The sequence below is a fragment of the Polyodon spathula genome, chromosome 24 (genome assembly GCF_017654505.1).
Source record: "Polyodon spathula isolate WHYD16114869_AA chromosome 24, ASM1765450v1, whole genome shotgun sequence".
NCBI classification, from domain to species: domain Eukaryota; kingdom Metazoa; phylum Chordata; class Actinopteri; order Acipenseriformes; family Polyodontidae; genus Polyodon; species Polyodon spathula.
In genome coordinates this window covers 21,548,086-21,566,246 of record NC_054557.1, presented here as the reverse complement: position 1 = coordinate 21,566,246, position 18,161 = coordinate 21,548,086, and the positions used below count along the sequence as shown (strand labels likewise).

General features: G+C 41.5%; 2 protein-coding genes across 2 annotated transcripts; both read left to right on the top strand.

The window, feature by feature from the left end:
* The first annotated feature begins 317 nt into the window (after nucleotides 1-317).
* LOC121298686 (zinc finger protein 664-like) lies at nucleotides 318-4,272 on the top strand. The gene is made up of 3 exons (XM_041225873.1): nucleotides 318-461; nucleotides 1,818-2,319; nucleotides 3,119-4,272. Exons 2-3 carry the CDS (start codon nucleotides 1,848-1,850, stop codon nucleotides 3,814-3,816), a joined length of 1,170 nt encoding a protein of 389 aa, XP_041081807.1. The 5' UTR covers nucleotides 318-461; nucleotides 1,818-1,847; the 3' UTR covers nucleotides 3,817-4,272.
* Nucleotides 4,273-6,564: 2,292 nt separating this feature from the next.
* On the top strand, nucleotides 6,565-12,173 carry LOC121298680 (zinc finger protein 501-like). Its single transcript, XM_041225863.1, has 3 exons — nucleotides 6,565-6,669; nucleotides 9,154-9,649; nucleotides 10,358-12,173. Exons 1-3 carry the CDS (start codon nucleotides 6,628-6,630, stop codon nucleotides 11,137-11,139), a joined length of 1,320 nt encoding a protein of 439 aa, XP_041081797.1. The 5' UTR covers nucleotides 6,565-6,627; the 3' UTR covers nucleotides 11,140-12,173.
* The last annotated feature ends 5,988 nt before the right edge of the window (nucleotides 12,174-18,161 follow it).

The window sequence follows — 18,161 nt, the reverse complement described above, 5'->3', positions numbered from 1 at the left end:
GGAAGATTCATGCTGACTGGTTTATCCTTTGTTACTGAGTTCTGGTGCCACCTGCAGGGCTTTAATGGAATGCCAGTCTCACTGAATTTTCCTCAAACATTCAAGGCCAAAGTTGATCCCCCCCAGGTCGTGTGTCCTACCTCGGCCTATCGGCAGTGTTGATATAAAATGCTCAGTGTATACCTGACCTGTGACAGGTATATCCCAAAAGTATTGGTTGGTGGTCGTCTTCGAATTGCAAGAAAACTACAGCTGAGTTTAGGTATGCAAACAAACGTGTCATGTGACCAAGTCAGCTGATAAGAGCTTCAGAGACGTATTGAAAGGGGATCTGCAGTCATTTAAGGACACGTCGTCTTTTTTTCAAAGAGAATATACTCAACAACAAATGCCAGAAGTAAACAAATAAAATAAAAATTAAAAAAGCCGACTTAAATGCACCCGTAGACGATAACAAAAAAGTAAGTAACATTTTGTGTATAAGTTTAGTTGTTTGCGACCTCCACAGATGTGTGTTTGCCTTGCCGGGCATCAGTACAGATTCAAGGTTCGTTTATCTGAGACCTGTGACAAAATGTCTATGGCTGTGCTGTAGTACAATTAGCGACATTATTTTCAGCACAGTAAATATTTCTTGTACAAGTTGTATGTATTCCATTTAGTCTTATTCATTGTATATGTATTATATAATTCATATGTTAATACATATTCCGCATGGCATTTTCTACTGCCACAGAGATGAGACAAACACAGATTACGATAACGCGATCACATCACATCTCATCTCGACCACACTGAGCTGAGTGAGATCGAAACTCCCTCTACACAGTTTAAGGGTTTTATATTGCTGTAATAAGGTCTTCGCTTATGTATCTTAAAATGCATTCGGTCTGCAAATCAGCCTTTATATTATATATACTTATAGATGAGCTCAAATGGCAGAGCCCCCTAGATCAGAGAAGGAGACGTGCAAAGGTTATTATTATTATTATTATTATTATTATTATTATTATTATTATTATTATTATTATTATTATTATTATTACTATTTATTTGTTTATTTAAGATAAATGTTGCAATTGGTAACTGCAAGCCCCTTTCTCACTGCTTAGCATGCTATACAGTCCTGTGTAGCCGCTTTATTTTCTATTTTTATTTTGTATTGTGGACACTCTGTATTCATCACATTCTTCAAACTGGACTGCACAGGTTAGAGCAGCAATCTGAATGGGAAGTGCCACACACTTTTCATCACTGTATGCATTCATAATTCCCCCTCAAATGTATAATTGCTTATTGTATCCTGTTCAGGTATTGTGTTGTGGTTGACCTGAGCAAGCCAAATTTATTTGCCAGTTTATGGTACAGAGTGGTGAGTAACCATTTAGTATAATAAAGCTGTATGTAATCGTGTAATTGAGAGTGTGGGGTGATTTAGTTTGAGCTTGTGTAAAGCAGGTTTAGGGGCTTCTTCTAATAATAATAATAATAATAATAATAATAAATCCAAAGGTCTAATCCTTAACGAGTCGATCAAACCGTTGGCAGAGTTTTTTTTTTTTTTTTTTACTGACTAATATTAGGCAAAATAAATATAAGCAACTGGACAGTTAGAAACACTTTATCATTACACATGTTGGAATAGGTTGCACAAAATTAATCTACAGTTTAAAAAATAAAGTCCTATGGTATTATAAACTTATTGCAACACCTTCTATGTCACTTCAATAGTAAAGCCCTAGTATTAAGGCCAGATTTTGTCAGCCCCTTGAATGGCGTTAGTATTGTATTTAAATATATACATACATTTATTTCAGCAGCTACTAAACAGAATCCTGTGTGATACCATGGACAGTGTGAAGATGGAATCTGTCCAGATTAAAGAGGAACTCCCTGAACTTGAACTTGTCCCCATTAGCGAGTTTGTGGCTTCCCTCGCCATTAAACAGGAGCTCTGTGAGATGCAATGTGACAGCACTCAGCCAGAGGTCTCTGAGATTAAAACTGAGCACAATGAATTAGAGATCCCCCAGACAGAAGAACCCCTTCCTGTTAAACAAGAAGAGGTGCTGGAAGTTGTCCGCATTAAATGGGAGCCCCCTGAAGTAGAACTTGACCACATGGAACCAGGCAAGGAAGAAACTGATGACTTCAAACCAAACACCCCTGAGCTGGAGCAAGTACGTCTGCGGGAGTGTAACGTGGTGCTGGAGAGAGTCTGTGTGAGAGAGCAAGGAGCTGGAGAGGAAGTCTTTTCCAACAGCATGCAAGGAGGTGGAAAGGGTGACAGGCATTCATATTCAAAGCATAGTCTAGCAGGTGAGTGACTCCCAATAGCTGTGACATTGTTTTTCTAGATTGTGTGATATCCAGTGTGGTAGAGAGGGAGGGAGCATGTAGGTTAGATTACTAGGTACTTGTTTTCCCAGTATCCCTCCAACCAGTTAAAGATAGGACTCACTACCGGTGAACCTAAGATGTAGATATAATGTTGCCATTGGGGCAGGTGGTATCATATCATGGGGGAGAAAAACTAAAGTACTGTATATCATTATAAATGTTCAGTGTAAAAAAATGCTCTTGCATGGTGCAGCAAATGTCTAATGTGCTGTGATTGCATATCTCTGCAACCAATAAAAAAAAAAAAAAAAAAAGATTTACAAACTCAGAGAGGGAGCAGGTCCAGTCTCCAAGCACAAAATTGACAGCTGTTATGATTGGATGTTGGTTTTTCTAATGCGTATTACACTGCATTTCTGTGTATGCATCAGTACATACCCCAAGATAGAAAACAAGTTAGAAAATGCCATGATGAGAAGATATAATTGTAATCTAATTCTGATGAGAAAGATAAAATTGTAGCATTTGCTAGGGGAAGTAGACCTGCAATATTACAGGGGAATTTTGAAGTCAGATTTTGTTTGCAGAGCTCAGTTTCACCAGCATTAGTCTTTACTAACTGTGCTTTTACACATAAAGGCTTTAAGTTGAACTTTGTGTTGTTAACCTGGTGTAACCTAGTGTAAGCCCCCATAGCTGAAATTCACATGCTTTTAACCACTCCACCACCTAGCCACATGCAGGCCCTCTTACTTTCTTTCTTGTTCATGTTTTCCAGGTTCCAGTCCAGCAGCTAAAGCGGGGGCAGGCAGTGGAGAATATCCTGACTGTGGGAAAGGTTTTACCCAGTTACATGTTAACACACACCAGAGAATCCACACAGGAGGGAAAATGTATCAGTGCACTCACTGTGGGAAGAGTTTCAGTCAGTTGGCAAGACTTGAAAGACACCAGCGAACTCACACAGGAGAGAAACCGTATCACTGCGCTAAATGTGGGAAGGGTTTCAGTCAATCAGCACACCTTGAGAGGCACCAGCTAATTCACACAGGAGAGAAGCCGTATCACTGTTCTGAATGTGGAAAGAATTTCGGTCAGTCCGGAGACCTGAAAGCACACCAGCTAATTCACACAGGAGAGAAACCATATTGCTGCTCTGAATGTGGAAAGTGTTTCAGAAAGTTAGGAAACCTGAAAACACACCAGCTAATTCACACAGGAGAGAAACCGTATCACTGTTCTGACTGTGGGAAGAGTTTCTATGATTCAGGACACCTGAAAAAACACCAGCGAATTCACACAGGAGAGAAACCGTATTACTGCTCTGACTGTGGGAACAGTTTCACTAGAAAAGACAGCCTAGAAAAACACCAGCGAATTCACACAGGAGAGAAACCGTATTGCTGCTCTGACTGTGGGAAGAGTTTCAGTAGAAAATACAGCCTGAAAATACACCAGCGAATTCACACAGGATAGAAACAGTATCGCTGCTCTGACTGGGAGAGTTTCAGTGTTAAACACCAACGAATTCGGAGAGGAGAGAAACCTTAAAGACCATGTTCAGTGGGACTTTTCACTCATTAGGAAAACACTGTTAACCTTGCATTATGAATCCTTGCAGGGCTCTAAATTGAAACCAAAAAGGGCAAGGCCGAAATGGCCTTCAGTTTAATCAATTTGTAGAGGACACCAAGGCCACTAAACTGAAGTCAAGGCCAAATTTCCCTAAATCTGCGAAGCAAAAAACATATTTTCTGCAGCAATGACTTTTCAATGAAAAATAGTGTTAATGAGTATTATTAAATAAGAAAAAGTAAGTTAGTTGGTAAGCAGTAACCCACAACAAGGTGTGCGGGAAGAGACATCGATTTACAGTTGTTACAAAATATCACAGTACAAAATATTACAAAGTATGACATTACAAAAATATCACATTGCACAATATCATAATACAGAATAGCAGTTATGAAAGTACAATAAGATCAAATTTAAGTAACAGCAAAATAAAGAATACAGTAAAGTATAAGTAAGTGAGTTTCACTAAGAGCAGTTAAAACTTCTAGTAAAAAAGTCTAATCTTACACACACCTGGGTGTTGTGAGGCACGAAGCCTTAGGCTGGGTGTCGCTGATTGTGCTTATAAAACTACTCTGTTTGTTTTATAAAAAGAAAAAAAAACAAAAACATTTGAACTTTAAGCTGTACAAATTACAAATGAAAATTTAGCTTAGTTACTGTTAATTATTAACTATTAATTATTAACTATTAATTCAGATGGCTTCAACCGGAGATATGTGTAACCCCTCTGGGGGCAGGACGACATCGAAATGCTAAATTAAAAATCATAGTAAGAGAAAATAATGATCTTGAATTAATGCTGAATAGTGAGTGGTTTTAGCCTATTTATTTTCTGTCAACTTTATTTAAAGGTACTAGCAAAAAATATTGTGAGGAGTCTATGCCAGCGTTTACCACTAGTGCTGCTTTTGGTAACATACATTAATATTTACTGTGCACACCATCCACTGAACACAGTGTGTATATTAATAAACAAACAATGAGTTTTATTCTTTATCATGTTCAGAATGTTACAGAGCAGGGAGTTGTGTGCTTTATCCACTGTTGGCAAGTATCTGTGCCGTTTCTACATAAAATTCCTCCTCATATCAGTCAAGATGCATCTTGAAACAGGCCAGTACAAAATCAAGTTAACCAAGTCCTTAATACAAGATTACTGCTTGTATTTCAACAAACAGAAGTGGAACTTGTATACGTGAATCTGTGTTTATAAACCTTGCTCAGTAATGTTATAAGAACGTGTGTAATCTGAGTTATAATGAGACTTGACTGTAGAATTAAACCTTATTGCTGATTAGCGATTGATTAATATACAGCAAAATAATGCTAAAGAAAGAATAGAATACTGCACCATTTTGTATGTCCAATATTTGAAAGAAATGTGCATTTAAATACTTTCCTGCATTGCTTGCTGTTCTCTCAGTTTAATAAAGTATTAAACTCTTGTATTGAGTGTATCATTCTGCATGAACCCAGTTCAGAAACTCACACTAGTGAGCCACTTAACATAGGGAAAGTACAGTTGCTTGTAACAGTAGATTGATTGCATGCAGTGGCCTGAAACTAGTCTCCTGAAACCAAGTTCCACACCACAAAGCGTCTTCATGTTCCCTTGGCTTTAAAGCTGATGCATGGCTGAGTTACGCTATGGCTGAGTGATGTTGGATCATTGCATTTTATTGTATACCCAGTGCATTGATTATGACTTTGGAGAAATGTTGTCATGTTTATTTATTTAGTTTTATTTATGCAATGATACTGTAGGGTGTATTGTTAAATTGTTCAGTTCTAGTAGCTTGGATTACTAAAAAAATCTGAATTGATTTTAGCCATCTCTGTTTGGGATCTGTGAATAATAATAATAATAATTAATAATAATAGTGTGGATAATTGATATATTGATATGTAGATATGTATACAACTGTTGTGTAACTTAATTTGGTTATTTATGTATCTATACATAAGTCTGACTTTTTGTAATACATAAATAAATCGACTTATTTGTCAGCATTGCTAATCTTACGTTATGTGATAAAATATGTGCCTTTCTTAGTGCCGTGCCACACTGCAGCAGAGTCCGGACCGGGAGGCCCGTTCGGGGCGGTGTTCCAAACAGAAAGGGATTCGTGCTCATCAGGACGGGGCACTCTATAGCTGCGGACCAACACAGATGGGGAGAGTCGGAGCTTTCCTATATAGTTCGTTTTAAGATAAATAAATCATAATACGTATTAGAAATGACTGCTGAATACTGCATGGTATAAATCATAAATAATAATAATTGTAAAAGATTGCTTATAATTTTTTTTTTTTTTTTAAAAAGCCTATCAAAGTCTAAGTTGTAATGCAGATATACAGAATTGATACATCTTACAATGTACAAAACACGAAAATCTCGAGTTCAAAATATGATAATCGGATATTATGCCCTTAGGAAATAAGTTGTGCGTACAATACAACACGCCGAGTCTGTCGCTGCACCATTAAACCCTGTCAGGTGATAACAGCGTGAGTGACGAATTAAAGAGGAACTTGCGGCCGCTTTATACGAGCCAGCGCCATTTAGAAAACCGTGTAAAGAAAAAAAAACAGCAAAACAAAAGTTAAAACTGAGGCATTCGGAGTTTATTATTATTATTATTATTATTATTATTATTATTATTATTATTATTATTATTATTATTATTATTAGTCGTAGTAGTATTTAAAATGATGTTGCACACCCGTTTGCAAGGCGCGGACGATAAACAAGTAAGCTACTTTATTTATTTTATTTATTTATTTATTTTTATTATAAAAATGTAGTTTGCGACGTGTGGCTGGAACCAGATTTGTTTGCAAAATGAACAAAAACAAGACCGATTCAATTTAAAATGTAACAAATAAATTAGGCGCCGGAAATGAAAATAAATTCACGGTGTTTTATTTTGAAATATACTATCTCGCAGTATCGCCGAAGGAGACTTTTGGGGTGCGATATTGAACTTACGGGGTGACCGGGGCTATTACCTTTCCTGTAATTAGTGGTGTGTGTGTGTGTGTGTGTGTGCGTGTGCGTGTGCGTGTGCGTGTGCGTGTGTGTGTGTCACCCTGCCTGAGTCAGCTACTAGCGCAGAACCCACGTCCTGAGCGATTGGTCCGTGTGTATGTAAATGTACCGCTGTGTGTTTGCGAGGCAATAGGGCGCCTATTTTTTCTGCACCCTGAGGGGAAGATGTCTGTCAACATCATAAACATTTTCCTTTTAAAATACCACCTGGGAATGTCCTTGTCATAATTGTGTAAATTGCAATACAGTGATTAGAAGGTAATAAATACTTTTTGTTCTTCTTCCTGGCAAACGATTGAAAGTTCTAGGCAGGCTACTCTGTCACACGAAATATGTGGTGTATTTATTGACATGCCCATGTTGATTGTGTTTCGTTGGTAAAACAAAAATAGATTTAAAAAACTGAATTTGTGAACACAAAAGTGCTATAAGAAATCGTCAGTAGCAAGGCAATTTAACCCAAATGGGACATGACATATGTCCTTAACCAGTTCAATACCCTCTAAGAGGGGTGGTGATAGTGATGAAATATTGTTACAAAAAGAAGAGAAATTGATACACATGCTTTGAACTGAGGGTTAAATGAGGCACTTTCATTGGTTCCAGTTCTGTAATTGTATTGTTGCAAAATAATTGAATTGTAAAATAAGTTATTGATAAAAACAACTGTTGTGTAATGTTTTACTGTAATGCTGAATATGTCCCTTTAAGAATTAATGAATGAACTAATTGTAATAATCACCGATAACTAGAAACAAATGTTATTAATTTTGTTTGAATACACACCGAGCAAGACAATAGCTGCAGTGCATCTGTTTAAAATAAATAAATGAATAAATAAATTGAGGATTTTTTTTTAAAGGTATATGCAATTTCACTACTGTATAGTGTATGAGGTTTCACTGTACAGTGTATGCGATTTCAGTATGTAGCGTGTGAGATTTCACTGTGCACCGCATGCCATTTCAGTGTGTAAAGTAAGTGTCAGTTTGAATTATGTCCCTAATAGCGCCTCATACAATACCCCTAGATAAAATAGCCCCACAGCAGCACAAGCAAATATCTGCTAGAAACTGCCTTTAGGACTTCAGATGATTCTTAATGGTTAGGTTTTGTGTTTAATCTCAAGCATTCTTCAACAAAATAGCCTGGTCCCTTGAGCCTAAAATATAACTTTTCCCCAAAAATGGACCGTAGTGTGTGACAGCTGTTTCCTTTTATTCCATTCGTAAAAGGGTACTACTTATTACACTGTACAGCCCACAGGGTGTGTTTTGTACAAATAATAAGTTCCCATTCTTTGGCAAGTAAGCTTTCTTGTATTGTTTATATATAGGGTACTTCTGTTTACAGTTACAGACAGCATTTAGAATTGTGTTTACTACATACATTGTTTATAAAGTACAATTTCCATTGTCCCTTGGAGTCTGTTATAAGTGGAGTGCACGTGTGTGTGTGTGTGTGTGTGTGTGTGAATATATATATATAAATTGTGATAAATTGTGTAAACCTGTGCGGCAAAGTGCCCCGCCCCTGAGCTATTTATTTGTGTTTTGTGTTGTGTGTAGTGTGTTAATATTGGTTTATTGTAGTTGGTTTACAGGACATAATATGGGTTATGCGCTCGAGTGTTTAAAATGTATATGTGTATTTAGGCACAAGGATTGCACAGCACTTCACGTGCAAGTAAAATGTAATAATATGCGAGCACAGGGAATTTCACTTTATTTATTCACTTACAGTTGTACTGAGACTCCAACTGAATGATTGATTAGCAATCGAGTCTCAGTACAGCTGCATAAAAGCATCATGTTTTCACTCACTCGGGTTGTGTGTTCGGGAATAGTAAATCATAATAACAGCTCACCGTGTTTGTCTGTGTAGTCCATTTTTGTTTGTCTCTGTTTTGGCTACCAGTGCCGTGTCCTGTGTTTTGTTTGTCTTTCAAACTTTTATTTTCTGTTTGTTTAATCATTAAGTGCTGAGCCCAAGCAAGCACTCAGCTTCACCAAAACTCCACTTCTCTCTGTCTGTTCTGTGTTGGTTCCTGTTTCTGGTCTGACGTCACCCACTACAGCCGTCTTTGTGACAACCAGCTATTAAGATCAGATTTTGTCGGCCCCTTGACTGGCGCTAGTAGCACATTTATTACGTTTTTATTTATTTATTTATTTATTTATATTTAGCAGCTACTAAACGGAATCCCGTGTGCTGCCATGGACCGTGTGAAGATGGAGTCTGTCCAGATTAAAGAGGAGTTCCTTGAACCTGAAATTGTCCCCAATAAAATGGAGTTCTCTGGCCTGGCTTCCCTCCCCATTAAACAGGAGATATGTGACTACTATCATTTACAGATCTCTGAGATTAAAACTGAGCACAATGAATTGCAGATCCCCCAGACAGAAGAACCCCTTCATGTTAAAGAAGAGGTGATGGAAACTGCCCATATTAAACAGGAGCCCCATGAAGTAGAGCTTGACCACATGGAACCAGGGAAGGAAGAATTTGAGGACTTCAAACCAAACATCCCTGAGCTGGAGCCTGTACGCCTGCAGAAGTGTAGCGTGGTTCTGGAGAGAATCTGCATGAGAGAGCAAGGTGCTGGAGCGGAAGGCTATCCCAACAGCATGCAAGGAGGTGGAAAGGAAGACGGGCGTTCATATTCAAAACACAGTCTAGCAGGTGAGTGACTCCCAGTAACTGTGAAGTTGTCATTCTAGATTGTGTGATATCCACAGTGTGGTGGAGAGGGAAGGAGCATGTAGGTTAGATTACTAGGTGCTTGTTTTTCCTGTACCACTCCAACCAGTTAAAGATAGGACTCATTACTGGTGAACCTAAGATATGGATATCATGTTACCAATGTAATGCAATGCTCTTGCATGGTGCTGCAAATTACTAATGTACTGTGATTGCATACCTTTAAAACCAATAAAAAAAAGACGATATGCAAACACACAGAGAGAGAGAGAGGGAGCAGTTCCAGTCTCCAAGCACATCATTGACAGCTGTTCTGACTGGGTGTTGTTTTTTCTGATGTGGATTACACTGTAGTTCTGTGTATCTGTATATACCTCACGATAGAAAAAAGTTAAAATGACATGATGAGAAAGATAGAATTGTAGAGTTTGTTCAGGGAAATAGACCTGAAACACTACAGGAGGTTTGAGTCAGATTTTGATCGCAGGGCTCGGTTTCATCAGCATGTCTTTATTGACTTTGCTTTTACATATAAAAGCTTTTATGTTAAACTGAGCTTTTAACCTGGTGTAACCTAGTGCATGCTCCCACAGCTGAAATTCACATGATTTAATCCATTCCACCACCTAACCATATACTCTAAGCCTACAAGCAGTCCCTCTTACTTTCTTTCCTTTTCATATTTTGCAGATTCCAGTCCAGCAGCTAAAGCGAAGCCAGACTGTGGAGAATATCCTGACTGTGGGAAAGGTTTCGCCCAGTTAGACCATTGTAAAATGCACCAGAGAATTCATAAAGAAGGGATATTGCATCAATGCTCTGACTGTGGGAAGAATTTAAGTAATGCAAAACACCTGAAAATACACCAGCAAATTCACACAGGAGAGAAACCGTTTAGCTGCTCTGACTGTGGGAAGAGTTTCAGTAGAAAAGACAACCTGAAAAAACACCAACGAATTCACATTGAACAGAACTTGTATTGCTCTGACTGTGGGAAGAGTTTCATTAGAAAAGCCAGTCTGAAAAAACACCAGAGATTTCACACAGGAGAGAAACCGTATCACTGTTCTGACTGTGGGAAGAGTTTCAGTCGGTCAGAACACCTTCAAAGACACCGTCAAATTCACACAGGAGAGAAACCGTATCACTGTTCTGACTGTGGAAAGAGATTCAGTCGGTCAGCACACCTTCAAACACACCGGCGAATTCACACAGGAGAGAAACCATATCACTGCTCTGACTGTGGGAAGCGTTTCAGTCAGTCCGGAGACCTGAGAACACACCAGCGAATTCACACAGGAGAGAAACCATATCACTGCACTGAATGTGGGAAGAGTTTTAGACAGTCCGGAGACCTGACAGCACACCGGCGAATTCACACAGGAGAGAAACCATATCACTGTTCTGTATGTGGGAAGAGTTTCAGTCATTCAGGACACCTGAAAAAACATCAGCGAACTCACTCAAGATAGAAACTATCACTGCTCTGACTATGGGAGAATTTCTGTGTCACACCAGTGAATTCAGAGAGGAGAGAAACCTTAAAGATGTTAAGTGGGACTTTTCACTCATTAGGAAAAAAATGTTAAGTTTGCATTATGAATCCTTGTAATATTTGTATTTGTACAACACTCCTAAGAGCATACATTGAAAATGCTTGCACTCTGATTGTGTCAGAAAGTGGGCGGTGACGCAGACATGTCACAAGAGGCTTCTCTGCTGTCAGTTTAACTGGGGCTGTCAATGCATTCAGTGTCTGGGAGCGGGAATGTGCAGAATGGAAACTTGTCTGCAATTTAAGTCAGGAGCAATCCATAACTCGTTGTGGTGAACGAGTTTCAGGGTTTAGGAATTAAACTTAATTTGAAATTAAATGAACCGATGGGAACGAGTATCCTGACCCAGGTATGTAGCATCCCAGAGACAAGACAGCACCGTCATTACTGGGGAACCGCCTGGAGGATTTGTCTTGTAAGAACTAACGAAAAACTATATTGTCCAATAACTGTATTACGACTTGAATGACTGAATGATGCTCAACATGTAGCTTTGCATGGTCTATGATTTTATTTGTGCCTACTTTTATAAACTCACCCAAATAATACCAGTGTAGCAAGCATGTGTATGGATCTTCACGGAGGATTGGTATTATTTTTAATCATGCAGGTAACACAGCTGCATTGTGTGGTTCAAGCATGCTATACTCTGCGTCGGACCTGGACCTGCGAATACTTGGATCGGTTTGGGTTTTTTTTTTCACAATTCACAATTGTGACTGTAACATGTTTGCGGCTGCTGACAGAAAGAAATTGCTCAGAAGTTTAATTGATTTTTTTTTCGCTGTCTATTTAGCTGTACTATAGTAAAAATGCTAAGTTTAACAAGTAAGTAACAGGGTTCAAAAACTGTAACGTTACTCGGCCCTACGTGTTGCTTCAACTGTTTAAATAACCTACCTGTCATTTTTATTTTCATTGCTAACATCCTGACAACTTTTGTAATATAACTTTAAAGTCTGTTTTAAAAATATCCCCTCTAGTGCACTGATGTAAGGATTATTGCCCACATGGTCAAACAGGTAACACATCAATGTCTCTCCATGATGTGGAACTGAACTGAAAAGCCAGAGAACTTGTTATGTTTTATTTTTATTGTTTAATCAGTGATTTAGAGGACAGATCTGAAACCGCAGTGTACTAGAATTGCATTTTTTAAAAGAGCATCGAAACATACTTTAAAGTTATAAGTGTAAAATGTATAACATTATATACATTTTGGAGTAAAATAAAGAGATGTGGTCATTAAAATATCCCTACTATTAAACGAATGTATGAAATAAAAAGTGAGCTGCCCTCGAGTTCAGCTTGATGTGAGTTGTGTTGATGCAGCTTGAAGAAATGTAACGAAAGCAGAACTTCACTTGCTACTTTCCTACAAGCTTCGTGTTCTGGTCCAGAGAGCAGAGCAAGCACAGTTTGGAAGATTGAAGAAGCAAGCTAGTTTGTTTTGGGAACTCAGTAGAAAAATATGCGAGACCAAAATATTAATGATGATGTATGAGTTTAAAAACTTGATAGGTTTTGAACTTATGGAGCATTTGGTCCCTTTAATATTGACTCGTCACCCCCCCACCCCCCACCCGACCAAGTCAAGTCATCTTACGAACAAATTATAACTCTCGTGACGAACAAAAATTATAACTTCGCACCCCCCACGACTTGTGTTTAACTCGCACCTACAAACATACCAATATAACTCTCGTCAACGGGGGGGGGGGGCTGGTTCAGTAGAATGCTTGTGTTTAATATTGAGAGCAGTGGGGGGGGGGGTCTGGTTCAGTGGAATGCTTGTGTTTAATATTGAGAGCAGTGGGGGGGGGGGTCTGGTTCAGTGGAATGCTTGTGTTTAATATTGAGAGCAGTGGGGGGGGGGGTCTGGTTCAGTAGAATGCTTGTGTTTAATATTGAGAGCAGTGGGGGGGGGGGTCTGGTTCAGTAGAATGCTTGTGTTTAATATTGAGAGCAGTGGGGGGGGGGGTGGTTCAGTAGAATGCTTGTGTTTAATATTGAGAGCAGTGGGGGGGGGGGGGGGGTTCAGTAGAATGCTTGTGTTTAATATTGAGAGCAGTGGGGGGGGGGGTCTGGTTCAGTAGAATGCTTGTGTTTAATATTGAGAGCAGTGGGGGGGGGGGTCTGGTTCAGTAGAATGCTTGTGTTTAATATTGAGAGCAGTGGGGGGGGGGGTCTGGTTCAGTAGAATGCTTGTGTTTAATATTGAGAGCAGTGGGGGGGGGGGTGGTTCAGTAGAATGCTTGTGTTTAATATTGAGAGCAGTGGGGGGGAGTGGTCTGGTTCAGTAGAATGCTTGTGTTTAATATTGAGAGCAGTGGGGGGGGGGGTCTGGTTCAGTAGAATGCTTGTGTTTAATATTGAGAGCAGTGGGGGGGGGGGGTCTGGTTCAGTAGAATGCTTGTGTTTAATATTGAGAGCAGTGGGGGGGGGTGGTCTGGTTCAGTAGAATGCTTGTGTTTAATATTGAGAGCAGTGGGGGGGGGGGTCTGGTTCAGTAGAATGCTTGTGTTTAATATTGAGAGCAGTGGGGGGGGGTGGTCTGGTTCAGTAGAATGCTTGTGTTTAATATTGAGAGCAGTGGGGGGGGTGGTCTGGTTCAGTAGAATGCTTGTGTTTAATATTGAGAGCAGTGGGGGGGAGTGGTCTGGTTCAGTAGAATGCTTGTGTTTAATATTGAGAGCAGTGGGGGGGGCTGGTTCAGTAGAATGCTTGTGTTTAATATTGAGAGCAGTGGGGGGGAGTGGTCTGGTTCAGTAGAATGCTTGTGTTTAATATTGAGAGCAGTGGGGGGGGGGGCTGGTTCAGTAGAATGCTTGGGGGGGGTGGTCTGGTTCAGTAGAATGCTTGTGTTTAATATTGAGAGCAGTGGGGGGGGGGGTCTGGTTCAGTAGAATGCTTCTGTTTAATATTGAGAGCAGTGGGGGGGGTGGTCTGGTTCAGTAGAATGCTTGTGTTTAATATTGAGAGCAGTGGGGGGGGGTGGTCTGGTTCAGTAGAATGCTTGTGTTTAATATTGAGAGCAGTGGGGGGGGGGGTCTGGTTCAGTAGAATGCTTGTGTTTAATATTGAGAGCAGTGGGGGGGAGTGGTCTGGTTCAGTAGAATGCTTGTGTTTAATATTGAGAGCAGTGGGGGGGGGGGTCTGGTTCAGTAGAATGCTTGTGTTTAATATTGAGAGCAGTGGGGGGGGGGGTCTGGTTCAGTAGAATGCTTGTGTTTAATATTGAGAGCAGTGGGGGGGGGGGTCTGGTTCAGTAGAATGCTTGTGTTTAATATTGAGAGCAGTGGGGGGGGGGGTCTGGTTCAGTAGAATGCTTGTGTTTAATATTGAGAGCAGTGGGGGGGGGCTGGTTCAGTAGAATGCTTGTGTTTGAGAGCAGTGGGGGGGGCTGAGGGCTTGTGGGGGGGGGGGGGGGGGGGGGGGGTAGAATGCTTGTGTTTAATATTGAGAGCAGTGGGGGGGGGGGTCTGGTTCAGTAGAATGCTTGTGTTTAATATTGAGAGCAGTGGGGGGGGGGGTCTGGTTCAGTAGAATGCTTGTGTTTAATATTGAGAGCAGTGGGGGGGGGCTGGTTCAGTAGAATGCTTGTGTTTAATATTGAGAGCAGTGGGGGGGGGGGGTCTGGTTCAGTAGAATGCTTGTGTTTAATATTGAGAGCAGTGGGGGGGGGGGTCTGGTTCAGTAGAATGCTTGTGTTTAATATTGAGAGCAGTGGGGGGGGGTGGTCTGGTTCAGTAGAATGCTTGTGTTTAATATTGAGAGCAGTGGGGGGGGGTGGTCTGGTTCAGTAGAATGCTTGTGTTTAATATTGAGAGCAGTGGGGGGGGGGGTCTGGTTCAGTAGAATGCTTGTGTTTAATATTGAGAGCAGTGGGGGGGGGGGTCTGGTTCAGTAGAATGCTTGTGTTTAATATTGAGAGCAGTGGGGGGGGTGGTCTGGTTCAGTAGAATGCTTGTGTTTAATATTGAGAGCAGTGGGGGGGGGGGTCTGGTTCAGTAGAATGCTTGTGTTTAATATTGAGAGCAGTGGGGGGGGGGGTCTGGTTCAGTAGAATGCTTGTGTTTAATATTGAGAGCAGTGGGGGGGGGTCTGGTTCAGTAGAATGCTTGTGTTTAATATTGAGAGCAGTGGGGGGGAGTGGTCTGGTTCAGTAGAATGCTTGTGTTTAATATTGAGAGCAGTGGGGGGGGGGGTCTGGTTCAGTAGAATGCTTGTGTTTAATATTGAGAGCAGTGGGGGGGGGGGTCTGGTTCAGTAGAATGCTTGTGTTTAATATTGAGAGCAGTGGGGGGGGGTGGTCTGGTTCAGTAGAATGCTTGTGTTTAATATTGAGAGCAGTGGGGGGGGGGGGTCTGGTTCAGTAGAATGCTTGTGTTTAATATTGAGAGCAGTGGGGGGGAGTGGTCTGGTTCAGTAGAATGCTTGTGTTTAATATTGAGAGCAGTGGGGGGGAGTGGTCTGGTTCAGTAGAATGCTTGTGTTTAATATTGAGAGCAGTGGGGGGGAGGGGGGCTGGTTCAGTAGAATGCTTCTGTTTAATATTGAGAGCAGTGGGGGGGGGGGGTCTGGTTCAGTAGAATGCTTCTGTTTAATATTGAGAGCAGTGGGGGGGAGTGGTCTGGTTCAGTAGAATGCTTCTGTTTAATATTGAGAGCAGTGGGGGGGGGCTGGTTCAGTAGAATGCTTGTGTTTAATATTGAGAGCAGTGGGGGGGGCTGGTTCAGTAGAATGCTTGTGTTTAATATTGAGAGCAGTGGGGGGGGGGGTCTGGTTCAGTAGAATGCTTGTGTTTAATATTGAGAGCAGTGGGGGGGGGGGTCTGGTTCAGTGGAATGCTTGTGTTTAATATTGAGAGCAGTGGGGGGGGGGGTCTGGTTCAGTAGAATGCTTGTGTTTAATATTGAGAGCAGTGGGGGGGGGTGGTCTGGTTCAGTAGAATGCTTGTGTTTAATATTGAGAGCAGTGGGGGGGGTGGTCTGGTTCAGTAGAATGCTTGTGTTTAATATTGAGAGCAGTGGGGGGGAGGGGTCTGGTTCAGTAGAATGCTTGTGTTTAATATTGAGAGCAGTGGGGGGGAGTGGTCTGGTTCAGTAGAATGCTTGTGTTTAATATTGAGAGCAGTGGGGGGGAGTGGTCTGGTTCAGTAGAATGCTTGTGTTTAATATTGAGAGCAGTGGGGGGGGGGGTCTGGTTCAGTAGAATGCTTGTGTTTAATATTGAGAGCAGTGGGGGGGGGGGTCTGGTTCAGTGGAATGCTTGTGTTTAATATTGAGAGCAGTGGGGGGGGGGGTCTGGTTCAGTAGAATGCTTGTGTTTAATATTGAGAGCAGTGGGGGGGGGGGTCTGGTTCAGTAGAATGCTTGTGTTTAATATTGAGAGCAGTGGGGGGGAGTGGTCTGGTTCAGTAGAATGCTTCTGTTTAATATTGAGAGCAGTGGGGGGGGGTGGTCTGGTTCAGTAGAATGCTTGTGTTTAATATTGAGAGCAGTGGGGGGGGTGGTCTGGTTCAGTAGAATGCTTGTGTTTAATATTGAGAGCAGTGGGGGGGGTGGTCTGGTTCAGTAGAATGCTTGTGTTTAATATTGAGAGCAGTGGGGGGGAGTGGTCTGGTTCAGTAGAATGCTTGTGTTTAATATTGAGAGCAGTGGGGGGGGGGGTCTGGTTCAGTAGAATGCTTCTGTTTAATATTGAGAGCAGTGGGGGGGGTGGTCTGGTTCAGTAGAATGCTTGTGTTTAATATTGAGAGCAGTGGGGGGGAGTGGTCTGGTTCAGTAGAATGCTTGTGTTTAATATTGAGAGCAGTGGGGGGGAGTGGTCTGGTTCAGTAGAATGCTTGTGTTTAATATTGAGAGCAGTGGGGGGGAGTGGTCTGGTTCAGTAGAATGCTTCTGTTTAATATTGAGAGCAGTGGGGGGGAGTGGTCTGGTTCAGTAGAATGCTTGTGTTTAATATTGAGAGCAGTGGGGGGGCTGGTTCAGTAGAATGCTTGTGTTTAATATTGAGAGCAGTGGGGGGGGCTGGTTCAGTAGAATGCTTGTGTTTAATATTGAGAGCAGTGGGGGGGGGCTGGTTCAGTAGAATGCTTGTGTTTAATATTGAGAGCAGTGGGGGGGGGGGTCTGGTTCAGTAGAATGCTTGTGTTTAATATTGAGAGCAGTGGGGGGGGGTGGTCTGGTTCAGTAGAATGCTTGTGTTTAATATTGAGAGCAGTGGGGGGGAGTGGTCTGGTTCAGTAGAATGCTTCTGTTTAATATTGAGAGCAGTGGGGGGGGGGGTCTGGTTCAGTAGAATGCTTGTGTTTAATATTGAGAGCAGTGGGGGGGCTGGTTCAGTAGAATGCTTGTGTTTAATATTGAGAGCAGTGGGGGGGGGGGTCTGGTTCAGTGGAATGCTTGTGTTTAATATTGAGAGCAGTGGGGGGGAGTGGTCTGGTTCAGTAGAATGCTTGTGTTTAATATTGAGAGCAGTGGGGGGGGGGGTCTGGTTCAGTAGAATGCTTGTGTTTAATATTGAGAGCAGTGGGGGGGGGGGTCTGGTTCAGTAGAATGCTTGTGTTTAATATTGAGAGCAGTGGGGGGGGGGGTCTGGTTCAGTAGAATGCTTGTGTTTAATATTGAGAGCAGTGGGGGGGAGTGGTCTGGTTCAGTAGAATGCTTGTGTTTAATATTGAGAGCAGTGGGGGGGGGGGTCTGGTTCAGTAGAATGCTTGTGTTTAATATTGAGAGCAGTGGGGGGGGCTGGTTCAGTAGAATGCTTGTGTTTAATATTGAGAGCAGTGGGGGGGAGTGGTCTGGTTCAGTAGAATGCTTGTGTTTAATATTGAGAGCAGTGGGGGGGGGGGCTGGTTCAGTAGAATGCTTGTGTTTAATATTGAGAGCAGTGGGGGGGGGTGGTCTGGTTCAGTAGAATGCTTGTGTTTAATA